Consider the following 18,262-nt stretch of genomic DNA (forward strand, 5'->3'; position numbering starts at 1 on the left):
AATAAACTTACCTTTCTTTAAAGTATTTAAAAATAATAAACCTGTGGAAAAAATGTTTTAATTTTAATTAATTCATCACTTACCTTGTTAAAAGCAGGCCTTGCGCCTGCTTTTTATGTGTAGCTCCTGGAGACTTAACCTCCCGGAAAAACCTGGGAAAAAAACGTAAGTTCAATGCGTACGCGCCGCCTCTCCGGCACACGCGTTCCACCTCTGAACCCCTTCTTTCAAGGGAACGGAAGTTCCGGTTTCCCGCGCATGCACGAAACCGGCACTTCCATTGGGCCTACGGGCGAGTACCCCGTGTGTACTCACCTGTGGAGACCCGAATTTCTGGGCCATTAAGCACTAGCAGGCATTCCACCTTCAGTGGAAGTGGGTCGGAGGAGCCCACATATACTGCTCCATGAAAATTGCGTCTAATCAGCACTTGAGTGCTGCATGTTTCTGGTTTAGCACTTCCAGGCAAGTTCAAATTATGGTAATCAGTAATTAGGACCAAAATTGTGTGCTAAATCCAGATTAAAACAGGTTTGTCTTATTAGCACTGCACTCATTTAGCACCTGTTTTCACCCTTTAGCCAATATAACCCCCAAATTTTCCAAAACTTTCTTCATAAATATTAACTTCCCATTCCTGGCATCATTCAAGGCAATCTTCACTTATACCCTTTTCGTGGCTCTAATGACCGTCTCATAATGGGGTGCCCAGAACTGCAATCAATACTCCAAGTGTGGGCTAACCAAATGTCTTGTACAAATTGAACATCACTTCCTTGCTGGCTTTTATATTCAATGCCCTACGTAAAAATCCAGAATTGTCTTTTTACGGCCTTTTCTATTTGCACTCCCACTTCTAAAGAGCTATGGGGGGAAAAATTCAGTTGGTTGCGCCTCCCGTTAGCGCCTTAAGAGGGCGCTAATGAGACGTAACGCAACTAGTGACCGGGTGCGGCACTGCCCACGCCTCCCGCAAAATTCAGCGGGAGGTTATTGGTGGCGTTAACCAGCAGCGCCCTGCGGTGCTGGCGACGTCATTGGTGTGCGCAGCGTCCCGCTGACGCCCCGGCCACGATCTTCGGGAGCGCCCCGACTTACCGCCGGACGCTATGTCCGACGGGCGTACCTGCGGCTGGGGAGGCGCAATTTAAAGGCGAGGTGCGGGGCGGCCATTTTTGTTGCTGGCCACCTGCCAGCGCTCCCATCCCAGACCTCCTGAAACGCCCCCCCCCCCCCCACGGAGTGCTGGCTGCGCTCCAAGAGCCCGGCACTTCTCTTGAGTGCCGGGCTCTTTTGCCTGCACTCCCGATCCCCAGCTGGGTCCCAGGTCGCGCTGCACAAGGTCCCTCCCCTTTAAGAAGGGGAGGAAGGCCTGCAATACCGCAGCGCGACGTGCCGCAGCCTGTGGCGCTACGGCACATAACGCCGCAATAATGACTCACAGCGCCCCAAGAGGGGTGCGGGGCACTTCCAGTAGCGCCCCGCTTCCCTCTTGGGGCGGAACCGCTCAAATTCCAGTGCGGGGATGCTAATTTTTCTGGGGTGCTACTTTTAGCGCCCCGGTGAAGTTAGGCGCTACTCAATTTTTAGCCCTATGTATCTACACCTGTAGGCCCTTGCTGTTGCCAGTTTTCTAGTACTAATCCTAAATTTAGGGTTCTTGTTTACCAATTCATCGAGTACAGGAAACTTTGTGATATCCGGCACCGACGGGACCAAGCTGTTGCCGTCCCATCAAAACTGCCGGACAAACCAGCGCTAATGTTGAAACATGCGGAGCTCCGTATCTGGCAACAAACCCTGTTGCTTACAGCTTCTAAACAGTCGGCCGTACCTTGCAAGCGTCTCTGTAGCTTAGCAACAGCGAGACCTTGCAGAGCTTGACTGGTGAAAAAAAAGCAATGAAGAGAAAAAAAACCCAACGAAATGGCTCCTGATTTTTGCCAGTGGATCGAGCATTCCGGACAGTTAACCTCCGGATAAACCAGTTTCCTGTAGTATAAATAAGCGCTCATCAAAACTAGATTTGCTCATCCTTAGTGTCTTTTTAGTGAATCTACATTGCACCTTTTCCAAGGCACTTTCTATAACGGGGTGCCCAAAACTACACACAATACCCCACGTATGGTTAAACCAATGTCTTGTACAGATTCATCATCCACTTCCATGCATTTGTACTCAATATCCCTATATAATACATTCAGAATCCCATCAGTCCTTTTTAGGGCTTTTTCCTCCTGCAATTCCACTTTAAAAATCTCACTATCTGCACCTCTGTTCTTCCATTCCATTGAGACTTTTAATAATTTGGGGTATCTATCCATAACATAAGAACTAGGAGCAGGAGTAGGCCATATGGCCCCTCAAGCCTGCTCCGCCAATCACTAAGATCATGGCTGAGCTTTGACCTCAACTCCACTTTCCCGCCCGATTCCCCATATCCCTCGATTCCCTTACAGTCCAAAAATCTCTCTCTCTCAGCCTTGAATATACTCAATGATCCAGCATCCACAGCCCTTTGGGGTAGAGAATTCCAAAGATTCACAACCCTGTGAGTGAAGAAATTCCTCCTCATCTCAGTTTTAAATGGCCGACCCCTTATCCTGAGACTATGCCCCTAGTTCTAGACCCTCCAGCCAGGGGAAACAACCTCTCTGCATCTACATCCATTCTGTTCTTTATCGAAAATATACTTCTTCACATTTATCTTTATTAAACTGAATTTGCCACATATCCTTAAATGGTCTATGTCTTCCTACAGTCTCCTGCATTCTTCCTTGGGTTGTCACACCCCTCAATTGGTATCAGCAAAATTTGATATTGTTCCCACTATGCCCATCTGTAAATCATTTATCCAGAGAGGTCCCAACACAGCTCTCTGACTACATCTTGGCAATCTGAGAAACATCCATTTATTCATACTCTACTTTCTATCCTTCAGCCATCCCTCTTGATCATGCCACCCACCACCTTACCTTTAGTATGATGAGCCTTAATCTTTGCAACAAGTCACATTATTAATTATACTTTTTGAAGGTCCAAATGCATCACATTTACTGCATTCCCTTTGTCTACCTGCTCAGTAATTTATTTGAAGAGTTTATTTAGTCAAGGAACTGAAGATGTATGCAAAAATGTAAGAAAAAACACAAATGGGTGTTAAAAATCAGTCATAATTCTTTTTAACAATGTGATTTTAAAAATGGGACCTCGATAGCAAAAATCCAATTTTTAGCTTATCAATAAAATCCAGAGAGAGGTGAATATCAGATCTATGAAATATGACTTAATTTTCCCCACCTTGCTGCAGCTTGTAAGCCTGAAGCTCGGAGCATCTGTATTGAAAGGGACACAGCACGAGATGCTATGACACCTTCCCTGGCATCCTCAGTTGTTTGTACCGAACATCTGTATTTTACACTAACATCCAATAAGCCTGCAATACATGTGAAAGAATTACATTAATTTGAAGTTAAGTTGCATTAATTTAATGGTGTAGCACGGAAGGTACAACGTTCGCAGTCTAATCAAGCTTTGTAGTCTCGGATCAGGATATCGGGAATGGGTGTTTCATGATTATTTGATGTCTCAGTTTAACTTTTAGAAAATGCGGTTTAAAAATTATGTTGGACAATTTGCTTCATCACACGTGGAACTACTTCCCTCAATACTAAACAAGACAACTCAGCAGTATCATGCCATAGGCTTATAATTAGAGCTATTCAAGGCGTTAGCTTTTTGGAGTCTGTTGGTCAGATTTTGTTAGTTTTCTAGGATGCCATGCATGGACATTTTGGTTCAGCTTTTCTTATCTGAATGATGTGGCCTCACTAAATGTTGTCATAAAGAGTAGTTATTGGATATGGTTCAGTTCACCTACTTATTTAATCCTCTCTGGTGAAAATAAAAAGATGGAAAAGCTTTACTTACCAGTGGAATGTGGAAGATGCCCTTCAACATTTTCTGTCCTAGGTATCAGGGGAACACTAAATGTCTGAACTCCAACTTCCTTGTGATGTTGCATTGTCACCATAGCACACAGCTTGGACAAAGGGAGGACACCCCTGGCGACAACCTGATCTCGAACATTAGGGTAATAATACCTGAGAGAATAAAATGAGCTTGTTACACAGCTTCATAAGAAATTAAATCCTCGCTACAATATGGATTGTGTAATAACAAGAAGCTGTGAGACACCTTTCAAAGTTAAACATTCATTAATATTTTGCTGAATTCATTGAAATATATCTTCCACTAACCTGCATTTCATTACTTTCTATTATTCACTGCAATCTTATATCAACTGCTGTTTGAGGAGTAGGCTATTCAGCCCCTCGAGCCTGTTCAGCCACTCAATGAGATCACGGCTGATCTGTATCTCAACTCTATCCACCTACCTTGGCTCCATATCCTTTAATACCCGTCTAGCAAAAATCAATTGATTAATGATTTTAAAAATGATTAACTAAGCTAGCATCTACTGCTTTTTGTGGGAGAGACTTCCACACTTCTACCACCCAATGCGTGAAGAAGTGTTGCCTAACTTTTTTCCTGACTGGCCCGGCTCTGATTTTAAGGTTATGCCTTCTTGTTCTGGATGCCCCCACCAGTGGAAAAAGTTTCTCTCCATCTACCCTATCAATTCCTTTCAAAATCCTAAATACTTCAATCAAATCACCCTTTAACCTACTATATTCCAGGGAATACAAGCCTAGTTTGTGTAATCTCTCTCTCCTAATATATTGGAGCCCCGGTAATATTCTGATGAATCTGCACTGCACTCCTTCCAAGGCCAATATACCCTTTCTAAGGTGTGGTGCCCAGAACAGTACACAATACTCCAGATGTGGTCTAACCAGGGCTTTGTATAGCTGTAGCAAGACTTCCTCCCCTTTATATTCTAGCCCTCTAGTTATAAAGAGTAACATTCCATTAGCTTTTTTGATTATTTTTTGTACCTGCCTATTACATTTCAGTGATCTGTGTACATGGACCCGGAGTCTCTTCAAATCAAATCAACTTTTATTGTCATTGTTAGTGCACAAGTCCAGTACAACGAAATGTAGGCTTGCGGCTCCCGAGAGTGTACATTCAGATTAAGACATTTAAACGTTCAACTTACATTTGGCTTGTAATACATTAACATAAACATAACCATAAAAAGTGCATTGGCAGATGTGCAGGCTTTAGAGTTTATTTGTGGAGTTCAGTAGGATGACAGCCCTGGGAAAGAAGCGGTTCCTAAATCTGGTCGTACGGGTGCGAATGCATCTGTAGCGTCTCCCAGATGGCAGGAGGGCGAACAGACTGTGGCTGGGGTGGGTAGGGTTTTTGATGATGGACCGTGACCTTCGTAAACAGCGTTTCTGGTATATGTGCTCTATGGTCGGTAGCCGGGTGCCGGTAATGCGTTGGGCAGTTTTGACTACCCGCTGCAGGGCTTTCCGGTCATAGTAGCTACAGCTGCCATACCATACTGTGATACAGTTTGTCAGGATGCTCTCTATTGTGCAGCGGTAAAAGTTAGAGAGGATCGGGGTGACAGGTTGCATCCCTTCAGCCTCCGTTGTTCCTAGCTTTTTACCATTTAAGTAATACTTGGATTTATCCTTTTTTGGTCCAGAATGGATGACCTCACACTTGCTTGCGTTGAAATCCATCTGCCACAGTTACTCACTTAATCTATCAATGCCTCTTTGTAATTTTATGCTCCAGTCTGCATTACTTATTATGCCACCAATTTTTGTACTTCCAAGTTAACTTCAACATCACAAAGAACACTGGATTTATTACATTTATGTTGTGCTAATTGAAGTATGACTTATACACATTTGAACAGAAAATGCAGTCATTTTGTTGGGAAATATATCAAACAGAATTACTGTAATATGAACTGGTATTGCTTTTCCTGAAGATCCTTAAACAGATATGAATTGCTAGGCTTTACTGATTGAAGTGAGCGCAGAGTTTTCTGATCATAATAGCAATCAAATTTCTTAAGCTACGTTCAGTACAATTAATATCTCTCCTGAACTAATCACTTGAGATGATTTACATATTATCTGAACATCATAGTCAGGTAGAGCACTATAGCTCCAATGTAAATTCCAAATTAATTTTTTTACCATGGGCTTTGTTTACTCTTGTGGATCATCTTTCCATAATCTTCAGGTGGCACAGTAGCACTCCATGGATTAATTTTCCCCCCCGAAAGTATTACAAATTAAAAGTCTGACACTTGTATTTCTTTAACTTTTAGCATGAGCAATTTAGATAGGTTATATCAAATAGAAAGTGTAAATTTTAAAAGTTGCGTTGGACATCCAGAATTCAAGGCTTCATCTAAAATTCATTAACTCTTACCAGACTGATCCAGGGGTGAACTGGTCTGGGGGCGGACGAGTTTACTCATCCATTCATATTCTTGCAATTTTCGACCCCCCATATCCTCGCCATCACAAAGATTGCCTACTTCCACCCCAGTAACATTACTAACCTTTACCCCTACTCCAGTTTATCTGCTGCTGAAACCTCCTCCTCGTTACCTCCACTTGACTATTCCAAGACTCTCCTGGCCGGCCTCTCATCTGCCACCCTCTAAATTTCAGCACATCTAAAACTGCTGCCAATATCCTGTCCTGGACCAAGTCTCGCTCACACATCACCCTTGTCCTCGCTGACCTACATTCGCTCCTGGTCCCCCAACGCCTCAAATTCATCCTCATGTTTAATTCACTTTATCGTTTAGCTCCTCCCCACCTCTGTGACCTCCTCCAACATCCCCACCAAACTCTCCATTCTGTGACTCATCTCTTACCGATCACCCACTAAAACTGGCAGCCGTGCCTTCGCCCACCTAGGCCTTAAGCTCTTGAATTCCCTCTGTAAACCCCTCTGCTTCTCCACCTCCCACTGCTCCTTTAAGACCTTCCTTGAACCCAATTTCATTGGCCAAGCTTTTGCCGATTCATGCTAATAATTCTTTGATTCAGCATCCAATTTTTATGAATACGCCTCTGTGAAGTGCTTTGGAACTTTATTCTACATTAAAAGCGTTATATAAATGCAAGCTGTTGTTGTTTGACAATCCTTTTCAGGTTAAAGATTAATTCAGAAGAAACTATGACACAAGTAAATTAGTCTTTACACTATGGTCTTTGTTGGCTGAAAGAATGCCCGCAAGAGCTAGTTTTCAGCTAAAGCAGTTTTCTGGAAATTGTTTCCACTTTCTGGGATTCATGAGAAATAATCATTCGAAAACTTTAAAAAAGTGAAAACATGGTTGGAATAGATTATGCTAAATAGTCTAGCAAAAAATATGACAAGTTATTACAAATAAGACAGAATGGGGGAGAAGGGGAACATAGGACAAACAAAAGTAAAAGGTTTCAAATGTTTTATTTAAAATTGTATTTATGTATTATAGGGTCTTAATAGTAAAGCTGCTGCAGACATATAGCTAATTTAATTACTACATTATTAGTGCTTCTTCTAATGCCTGACCTGGCTGAGTGTTTCCAGCATTTTCTGTTTTTATTATTGGCGATTAGAGCCTTCCATTTCCCTAGTCTTGCTAGACAGCCTAAGGGTTAAAGAAGGAACATCCAGGGAGAGTATGTTCATAATGAGGGACCTAAAAGGAGGGGAAACCTGACTCGAGGTTCTCATTGCCAGTTAGAAAATTGATCATTTTACTAAAACAAACCAAAGTCTGCTGAATCAATTAGGTTGCTCCACAAATGGAGGAATTCGTTGAATAAAAGTACTTCCTAGACCTTCAACAAATGAAGGTACATGCTGCCCTGATGGCAAGCATGTTTAAACAGCAAGAAGAGAGGCAGTGTGGAACTAAGCGGGGGCAGCATCGGAGGAGGAGGCACCTCCGACAACTTAAAACAACAAAAACCAAGGAGTGGCATCACAGGACAGCAGGTAGGTGATTGGTTGGTGAGTATTAATGTTTTTTCTCTCTAAGCTAGGACAGTGGTTTAAAACTAGGAGCGGGAACCTAGAACACTTTATTAAATTTATAACTTAACTAGTTAAACTAATTAATATAATTATAAATAGTAGTTGAAAAAAGACTAACTAATTAAATAAATAAAATAAGGTTAGCCTAAGACATGGAAGGGCAGATTGTGTTTCTGGACTGCAGTATGTGGGAGTTTGTGGACAGCGAGACTATCTCGAGCGAACACGTCTGCAGTAGATGTCTCCGTCTCTAATCTCTCTGGCTCAGTCATTGAGCTGGAGTGAGAGTTGGAGACACTCCGACACATGAGGGAGGGGGAGGAGTATCTGGACTGTTTGCTCCAGACTTCGGTCACACCTCAGAGGAGGTGCAGGATCAGAATGGGGTTGGTATGACCGATACTGTGCAGAGTAAGGGGAACCCAGGTAAGAAAGGGAACAAGGATCCACAGAAACTGATCCTATCCAACAGGTACAATGTACTTGCTACCTGTGAGATAAGACGACTGTCGGAAGGACAGCCAGAATGCGGACCATGGCACTTCGGAGCAGGAGGCTATCCTACAGCTGGGGGGAGGAGGAGGAGAGGAAGCGTAATGTGGTAGTTGTAGGAGATTCTATAATTAGGGGGACAGATAGCATCCTTTGTAAGCAAGATCGAGTCCTACATGGTATGTTGCCGACCTGGTGCCAGGGTAAGGGACATCTTGAACCAGCTTGAAAGGATATTGGAGAGGGAGGGGGAGGATCCAGTCGTTGTGGTCCATGTTGGGACCAACAACATAGGGAAGATTAGGCAAGAGGTCCTGTTTGGGGAGTACCAGGAACTAGGAGCTAAATTAAAGAACATAACCTTAAGGGTTATAATCTCTGGATTATTACCTGAGCCACGTGCAAATTGGCGTAGAGATAAGCTGATTAGGGGGGGGGGGGGGGGGAAAAAGAGAGAGGGGAGGTCTCAGGGGGAAATTGCAATACGAATAGTAGTTCAAAAACAAAACGAAAGGTAGGAGAGTAGAGTAGCTGTCAGAAATTGTGCTTTAGGCACTACAGGTAAAGGGAAATCTAAAACATGTAAAGTAATTAAACCAGGAGAGAGAAAGAAGAAACATGTGAGTAAAACATTAGAGCTGAAGGACAGGCTAGGGTGTGTGGCCCAAATAAGCGTTCTTTATACAAACGCACAGAGTATTAAGGAATAAATTGAATGAACTGCAGGCACAAATTCAATTGGAGGGTATGACATGGTAGCCATTACTGAGACATGGCTGCAAGAGTCAGGACTGGGAACTAAATATACCAGGTTATAAGGTCTACAGGAAAGATAGGGAAAATGGCAGAGGGGGAGGAGTAGCTTTAGTGATTAAGGATGAAATCACTTCAATGATAATGAGAGAGGATATAAAGAGAGGTAAGCAGCCAGTGGAGACCTTATGGGTTGAATTAAGAAATAGGAAAGGATCTAAGACTGCAGTGGGAGTTGTGCATAGGCCCCCTGGTAGCAGCTCTGAAGTGCTGGATTGTATAAATGCAGAGATTAGACAAGCATGCATCAAAGGCAGAGTGGTTTTAAATGGGAGATTTTAACTTTCATATAGATTGTGAAAAGCAGACTAGCACCTGTCAGAAAGGTAATGAATTTCTTGTGTGTCCGGGATAGTTTTCTACAACAGTATGCCCTAGAGGCAACAAGGGGGCAAGCCATATTAGACTAGATAATGAGTAATGAGCCAGATTTAGTTAACAGCCTGACTGTGCGTGAACATTTATCCAATAGCGATCATAACATGATGGAGTTCAACGTAGCGTTTGAAAGAGAGAAATGCGAAACAGCTACCAAGATTCTAGAATTAGGCAACGCCAACTTCAACGGGATGAGGCGGAGACTGTGCACAGTAAACTGGGCAAATCTGTTAATGGGTAAAACGACAGATCAGTGGGAGATATTTAAAAGAATTGTGTGATACAGAACCAGTTTATACCCCTGAGGGGCAAGAGCCCTACTTGCCAAAAAAAAGCCATGGACAACTAGAGGTAAAGGGACAGCATCAAACTAAAGGGCATATAAAAATTAGCACAGATCCTGGCCAATGGGAAAGATACAAAGAACAGGAAAGGGTCACAAAACAGATAGTAAGAGTTACAAAAAGGGAGTATGAAAAGAAATGTGCAAGGGATATCAAAATCAATATGAAGAATTTTTACAGTTACATTAGGAAAAAGAGGGTGGTCAGGAACAATGTTGGCCCCTTAAAAACTGGAAGTGGTGATATCGTCAATGACAATGGGGAAATGGCAGACATGTTGAATAATTACTTTGCTTCAGTATTTAGAGTAAAAGAGGATAGCATGCCAGAAATCCCACTTATATTGAATCGGGGACAGGGACTCAATAAAATTAAAGCAAGTAAAATAACAGTAATGAAGAAAATAATGGCACTAAAGAGTGATGAATCCCCAGGGCCAGATGGTTTCCATCCCAGGGTTTTAAAGGAAGTAGGTGAACACATTGCAGATGCTCTAACTATAATCTTCCAAAGTTCTCTAGATTCAGGAACCGTCCCTTTAAGATTAGAAAATTGCACATGTCACTCTGCTTTTTAATAATGGCGAGAGGGGGAAACCAGGGAATTATAGACCAGTTAGCCCAACATCTGTTGTCGGGAAATTGCTAGAGTCTATAATTAAGGATAGGGTGAATGAACACCTCGAAAATTTTCAGTTGATCAGAGAGAGACAGCAAGGATTTGTGAAAGGTAGGTCATGCCCATCAATCCTGCTTGAATTTTTTGAAGAGGTGACTAAAGTAGTGAGCAGGGGAATGTCTATGGATGCTATTTATATAGACTTTCAGAAGGCATTTGATAAAGTCTCACATAAGAGACAGTTATCCAAGGTAGAAGCCCACGGACGGAATTGATGGCAAATTATTGATCTAGTTTGGAAATTGGCTGAGCAGCAGGAGACAGAGAGTACGGATAATGGGTAAGTACTCAAATTGGCAGGATGTGACTAGTGGTGTCCCGCCTGGATCTGTGTTGTAGCCTCAACTATATACAATTTTTATGAACTTAGATGATGGCACAGAAAGTCATATATCCAAATTTGCCAATGACAAAGATAGGCGGCATTGTAAAAGAAGAAAAGACTTGCATTTATATAGCACCTTTCACGACCACCGGACATCTCAAAGCGCTTTACAGCCAATGAGGTAATTTTGAAATATAGTCAATGTTGTAATGTAGGATATGCGGCAGCCAATTTGCACATAGCAAGCTCCCACAAACAGCAATGTGATAATGACCAGATAATCTGTTTTTGTTATGTTGATTGAGGGATAAATATTGGCCAGGACACCAGGGATAACTCCCCCTGCTCTTCTTCGAAATAGTGCCATGGGATCTTTTACGTCCACGAGCGAGGAGGCAGGGCCTTGGTTTAACGTCTCATCCGAAAGATGGCACCTCCCTCAGCACTGCGCTGGAGTGTCAGCCTAGATTTTTGTGCTCAAGTCCCTGGAGTGGGACTTGAACCCACAACCTTCTGACTCAGAGGCGAGAGTGCTACCCACTGAGCCACAGCTGACACTTGATGAAAGCATAAAATTACAAAAGGGATATTGATAGATTAAGTGAATGTGCAAAACTGTGGCAAATGGATTTGAATGTAAGCAAATGTGAGGTCATCCACTTTGGACCTATAAAGGATAGAACAGAGTGCTTTCTAAATGGTGAAAAGCTAAAAACAGTGGATGTCCAAAGCGACTTGGGGGGTTCAGGTACATAGATCATTAAAATGTCATAAACAGATACGGAAAATTATCAAAAAGGCTAATGGAATGCCAGCCTTTATATCTAGAGGACTAGAGTACAAGGGGGTAGAAGTTATGCTGCAGCTGTACAAAACCCTGGTTAGACCACACCTGGAGTACTGTGAGCAGTTGTGGGCACCACACCATAGGAAGGTGTGCAGTGCAGGTTTACCAGAATGATACTGGGACTTCAAGGGTTAAGTTACGAGGAGAGATTACACAAATTAGGGTTGTAGTTCCTAGAATTTAGAAAGTTAAGGGGTGATCTGATCGAAGTTTTCAGGATATTAAAAGGGACCAGATAGGATACATAGAGAGAAACTATTTCCGCTGGTTGGGGATTCTAGGACTAAGGGGTAGAGTCTAAAAATTAGAGCCAGACCTTTCAGGAGTGAAATTAGGGAACACTGCTACACACAAAGGGTGGAAGAAGTTTGGAACTCTCTTCCGCAAATGGCAATTGATGCTAGATCAATTGTTAAATTTTAAATCAGAGATTGATAGCTTTTTGTTAGCCAAAGGTATTAAGGGATATGGGCCAAAGGCCCATGGAGTTAGATCGCAGATCAGCCACATTCTCACTGAATGGTGGAACAGGCTCGAGGGACTGAATGGCCTACTCCTGTTCCTATGTTTAAAGCATCAAGTAGCTGAGCCAAAGGGACCAGAGATTTTTGAGGTATGAAACTCCATTCATTAGTCAATCACAGCCAGGACAACACAGGGGGCTATAACTGTCCTTAATATCCTCGTTAAGGAGGGGAACAATCAGCAAGTGTTGCAATTTCTGATCACTCCAGTGATCCTTGCTGGAAACTGCACGTCGAGTGAAGACAAAGTATGATGCCTAACATGTGGACCATCCTGGGCTCATGAATAATGGGCACTTTGGGAGATATAGAAGGATAACCAGCACTTGTGGAACCATGTCTCAAGAAAGGAGTCAATGCCTTTAGCAAAGAATATAAAATATTGGCAGAGAAAAAAAGAATCACTCAAATAACCATCAGACCATAATGAGGCCTGTTGCTTATCAGCTTCACAATAAAATGTCCCCTCACTAAATATGCAATAGCTGTTACAGCTTTAATATATAGGCATGATGATGATATCACTTTAAATAAATTACGTCGTTGAAGTTTTACACTTGATAATTTCCAATAGCTTTATGAAAACATAAGATTGGAGAATGTATTTCTTCACGTGTTCTACATAAAACAGTTTTAAATTTGATGCAGTTGAGGACAACTCACACTGAACATATGACTGCCTAAGTCTCTATCTAATTCTCTGCTGGTTAAGATCTATTTGTTTCTATGGCTACAGTACTTACCTACACCAAACTTCAAACTGAATGCCACCGCCTCCTGTAAACCTTTGCTTTGAGCAAGCATTCAGCAGTATTGTCTGCACTGGCAGGTCCGGTGGGATGAGAAGAGAGTGACTTTGACAGTCATTAAATACAGGATCTGGTACACACAATGTGGTTGCTGTGCGAAAAGGCTTTAAGATGATGCCTACGGCAAAACAAAGTATACAAAAGTGATTTAGCTCAACTATGCAGGAACCAATCAGCACAGCATTTAAAAACAAGAACCAATTTAAGAGTTGGGGTTGATCTAAATAGAAATATCTGGCATGAGTCTTAAACATCTTAGTACTGAAAAAAATTGCACATGACAGTTTAAATCTATATTCAAGTTATAAGCAAAGCACACATAACTGATGACATAATAAATATAGCAGAAACATATTTTATTTATTAATTTCTCAGGATGTGGGTATTGCTGGCAAGGAAAGCATTTATTGCCCATCCCTAGTTACCCTGAGGTGGTAGTGGACCTTCTGCTTGAAATGCTGCCATCTTAGTTGTTTGATACAACGGAGTGGCTTGCTAGGCCACTTTGGAGGGCAGTTATGAGAGAGGGGAGGGAGGCCATTTGGCTAATCTAGCTCATCCTCCACAGAAACCTGCAATCCCCACCATCACACTTGAATCACCCCAGAGTTTTCGCCTCCACTAGCCTACTTAGAAGACCACTCCAATAACACAACAACTTGCATTTAAATAGCACCTTTAATGTAGAAAAACGTCTCAGTGCTTCACAGCCATAATCAGACAAAAATGTACGCCGACACAATGATGATGGTAAGGAGGGGCAACCAAAGCTTGGTCAAAAAAGTGGGTTTCGGGGAGCCTTACAGGAGGAGAGGGTCTGTATAGGCAAAGGAGTTTAGGAAGGGAATTTTAATGTGTGAGCCCTAGACGACTGAAGACACGGCTGCCAATGGTGGGACAAAGGCAGGGGTGGATGCGCAAAAGGTCAGAGTCAAAGGTATGAACAGTTCGTCTGGGGATTTGTACTACTGGAGAAGGCTACAGAATAGTGTGGGGCAAGGCCATGTAGGGATTTAAATAAGAGGATGAGAATTTTAAATGAGGTGTTGGGGGGCCGGGAGCCAATGTAGGTCAGCAAAGACAGGAGTAACGTCTCAGCGGCATTTAATGCGGGAATTTTAAAATTCTCATCCTTGTTTTCAAAGTCCTCCATGACCTTGGCCCGCCCGATCTCCAATCTCCTCCAGCCCCACAACCCTCCGAGATATCTGCACTCCTCTAATTCTGGCCTCGAGCATCCCCAATTTTAATCGCTCCACCACTGGTGGCCGTGCCTTCAGCTGCCATGGCCCTAAGCTCTGGAATTCCATCCCTGAACCTCTCCACCTCTCTTTCCTCCGTTAGATGCTCCTTAAAACCTACCTTCATCTGCCCTAATATCTCCTTATGTGGTTCGGTGTCAAATTTTGCTTTATAATGCTCCTGTGAAGTGCCTTGGGATATTTTACTACATTAAAAGTGCTATATAAATACAAGTTGTTGTTGGGAAAGGACATGGGCAGCAGAGTTTTGGATGATCTGAAGCTTTCGGAGTGTGGAGAATAAGAAACCAATGAGAAGAGCATTGGAATAGTTGAGTCTGGCGGTAACAAAGGCAGGGGGTTTCAGTGACAAATGGCCCGAGGCAGTGTGGAGACAGGCAGGCAATGTTACGGAGGTTTGAATGTTAGGCGGCCTTTGTAACGGAGATAAATGGGTTTGGAAGCTCAGCCTGGGGTTGCATAGGACGTCAAGACTGAAACAATGGCCAAGGAGTGGATGGAATCGGTGTTGAGGGTACGGAGCCTGTGGTGGGGGCCTGAAACTATAGCTTCAGTCTTCACAATGCTTAACTCAAGTAAATTACAGCTCATCCAAGGCTGGACATTGAACAGTCGGACAACAGACGCAGCTGAGGTGTTGGAGAGGCAGAGCTGGGTGTCATCAGAGTATATGTTGAACCTGACCCCATGTCTACAAATAATGGAGCAGCATGTAGATAAGGAAGAGGAGGAAACCAAGGAAGATCCTTGGGAGGCTCCAGAGGTAACGGTGAGAGAGTGGGGCAATGTAGGAAAGGAAGCCATTGGTGGAGATACTCTGGCTATGATTGGATAGGCAAGAGCAAAACCAAGCAAGGGCAATCTCATTGAGCTTGAGAATGGAGGAAAGACAGTGGAGGAGGAAGGTGTGATTGACAGTGTCATTTAGTATATAACTATTTTTAGTTCATTATCAGTTTAATTCCTATTTGCATCCATAAGTGACCTTAATTCTTTTGATAATCCTTTTTCTGTTACACTGGAAGAATTTTTTTTCTCGTTCTCATTTTGTCTTTGATAGTCTTTTTTCCAAGTTCCTGTATTCTTCCCACTAACAGGATTTGTTCTTGGAATTTACAATTTATTTATAAGAGCTACAAAATGGCTATTGTGTTATGCCACATGCCGATTGGAAAACAAGATCATTGGAATATAAAATTACTTACCACTTACAAATGGCAATGCCTCAGTTAGGGCATCTACATCTTGAGTTGGGAAATAGTATTGTATATAGCAGTCTGCCTCTCCCCAGACAGTGGACTGTAAGGGAGTCAATCCTTTAAGTTTTACCACATTCATCTCAAATATGTGCTCCATCAGTGGCTCTGTCTCCCCTCTATTCAACTGAGAAAATATGCATCAGTATATCAGAATGGCGTGGTTATATTTTTGAACCGTAAAAAAAGCTTTGTATATATTTACAAAAATAAATCTATTAGAGTTTACACCACGTTTGATAGCATAGTATGGTGGTGAATGGTTTGTGGATGACACAGACAAGGTATTTCCCTAGGAGTAATTATTTCAGCAACTTCAATGGAAACCAGTATCTTGGTGCAATGCAACTGGTTGGCACTAGCCAGTGTGGATTTTGGGCTGCAGTTATACTGCCATTTTCCCATTGACATGAAGTAGTCGGTCACCTGTATACTGGCATAACACCAGAGACAAGTGCCTATCTAACTCCACAATGCATTAAAGTCAAGTGGTGCAACAACTTCTCCAAGATGCTGACTCATTCTGCTTGGGTTTGCAGTATCAATCCAGTCTGTTGTGAAGCTGGATTTAAAAAGTGGTCATGGGGGTTTTGCTGATCTCTCAGGCACTTTATATACTTATTGCAGAGTGTATTTTAATGTTATGAGAAAGTGGACAACCCTGCCTGCTCTCTCCCAACATTAAAGATGAGTCACCAGTAAATCAGAGCTCCGCACATGTACTTAAGCTCATATGGCAGAGCTTTCTTCTGGAAGGCAGAGTGTAACTCACAGACAGGTGAAACTCACAATATAACTTTCATGTGGTTAGCTAGGCTTTGCACGCTATCGTTACTGGTCGGAGACTGATAATGCAATATAAGTACAGCTCAAGTTGCATGAAATAAGAGTGGTTTCAGAGACAGGCACAAATTAACAAGCACCAATTGTTTACCTGGTTCTTGGTGCAAATGAAGTGTGTGTGTCAGGAGTGCAATTTTGCCCAGCTCATCTGGACACCAGTACTTCAACTGCATCACAACACACATTTTGCATTACAATAATCACAAACCTTTGATGGAACCGACGGCACGTGATCCAGGAAATGAGGTATCCGCTGGAAACCAGCGACCGATGTTCCCTCCTCATTTTTTAGTCTCTGAAGTGCTACTATTTGGTCCGCTTCTCCCATTGCTAGTAGAACTCGAAGGCTGCCCCTTTGACTGCCTGTGAAAACATCCATCATTGGCATGTAGCTGTCCACAGCAACCACGGGATATTGAGCTTGCAGCAGTAAATGAGAAATCTTGGGGTCCCTTTTGATTTACAAACAAAAAAAAAATCAACGTCTCAAATGGAAAATGCCCACAGCTTCAATTAATTACTTTTTGTTTGTAAGCAAATCTGTTAGCTTTCATAAACCAAACTTCGTTAAATAAAAAAGATCTTGGAAGCTTGTAAACACCAAAGCTTTACGAACCAGATATTCAATGGGTACAATTTTAACACAAGGATCTATCCATGAAAATAATCTCCCATTTCAATCAAATCTCAAGCTTTCACAGGAACTGTAATTATATCAAATGTTTTAATTACATTTTTAAATGACTTTTCTCCAGCTATGCCGACTTCCTCCTGCTCCCTACGGCCATTTCTCTGTTTTCATGCCAACACCGAGCAGCTAGTTGACATTTCTTTTACTCGGATTGGGAACTCATTGCGTGAGTAATGAAGAGCATGACCCAACATCCTTACAGTCTATGGTAAATTCTATGCGCTTGCCTGAAGAGGGTCCATTCTCACAAGAGGCTAAACAGTTGCTTCCCAAATTTCACTCCAGCCTTTTTGGTATGTATTCTAGACTTATGCCAAAAAGATTTATCATTGCGCACAACATATTGTCAGACTAAAAATAAAAACAGAAAATGCTGGACATACTCAGGAGGTCAGGCAGCATCTGTGGAGAGAGAAACAGAGTTAATGTTTTAGGTCGATGACCCTTCGTCAGAACTGGACATCCAATCTCTCTACACCTCCATCCCCCACCAGGATGGCCAGAGGGCGCTCCGCCTCTTCCTTGAACAGAGGCCCAACCAGTCCCCATCCACCACCACCCTCCTCCGTCTGGCTGAACTTGTTCTCACATTGAACAACTTCTCCTTTGACTCTACTCACTTCCTCCAAATTAAAGGTGTAGCTATGGGAACCTGCCTGCCTTTTCGTGGGATATGTGGAACATTCTTTGTTCCAGTCCTAGTCAGGTCCCCTCCCTCACCTTGTTTTCCGGTACACTGATGACTGTATCGGTGCCGTTTCCTGCTTTTAAAAAGAAAGCCAGTTCTGACGAAGGGTCATCGACCTGAAACGTTAACTCTGTTTCTCTCTCCACAGGTGCTGCCTGACCTGCTGAATATTTCCAGCATTTTCTGTTTTTATTTTAGATTTCCAGCATCCGCAGTATTTTGCTTTTGCAATATTGTCAGACTATGTGACTTTTGAAGAATTCAGTAACATTGCTATACTTTAATGGGACAGGGAGAAGAAAATTGGCAGAGGAGAAAAAGTTTAAAAAAAATTACAAGAT

General features: G+C 42.5%; 1 protein-coding gene across 1 annotated transcript in view; it reads right to left on the minus strand.

The window, feature by feature from the left end:
- The window catches only part of c2cd3 (C2 domain containing 3 centriole elongation regulator), a 154,804-nt gene that overhangs the window by 71,889 nt on the left and 64,653 nt on the right, over nt 1-18,262 (minus strand). The window contains exons 16-20 of the mRNA XM_085999470.1: nt 16,751-16,994; nt 15,649-15,826; nt 13,116-13,299; nt 3,931-4,103; nt 3,301-3,436 (exon numbers count right to left, since the gene is read on the minus strand). Of these exons, the coding sequence (XP_085855596.1) occupies nt 3,301-3,436; nt 3,931-4,103; nt 13,116-13,299; nt 15,649-15,826; nt 16,751-16,994 (915 nt within the window). The remainder of the gene's footprint in view (nt 1-3,300; nt 3,437-3,930; nt 4,104-13,115; nt 13,300-15,648; nt 15,827-16,750; nt 16,995-18,262) is intronic.

The sequence above is a fragment of the Somniosus microcephalus genome, chromosome 10 (assembly GCF_052327205.1).
Source record: "Somniosus microcephalus isolate GS21.2 chromosome 10, FLI_Smic_1.0, whole genome shotgun sequence".
Classification (NCBI taxonomy): Eukaryota; Metazoa; Chordata; class Chondrichthyes; order Squaliformes; family Somniosidae; genus Somniosus; species Somniosus microcephalus.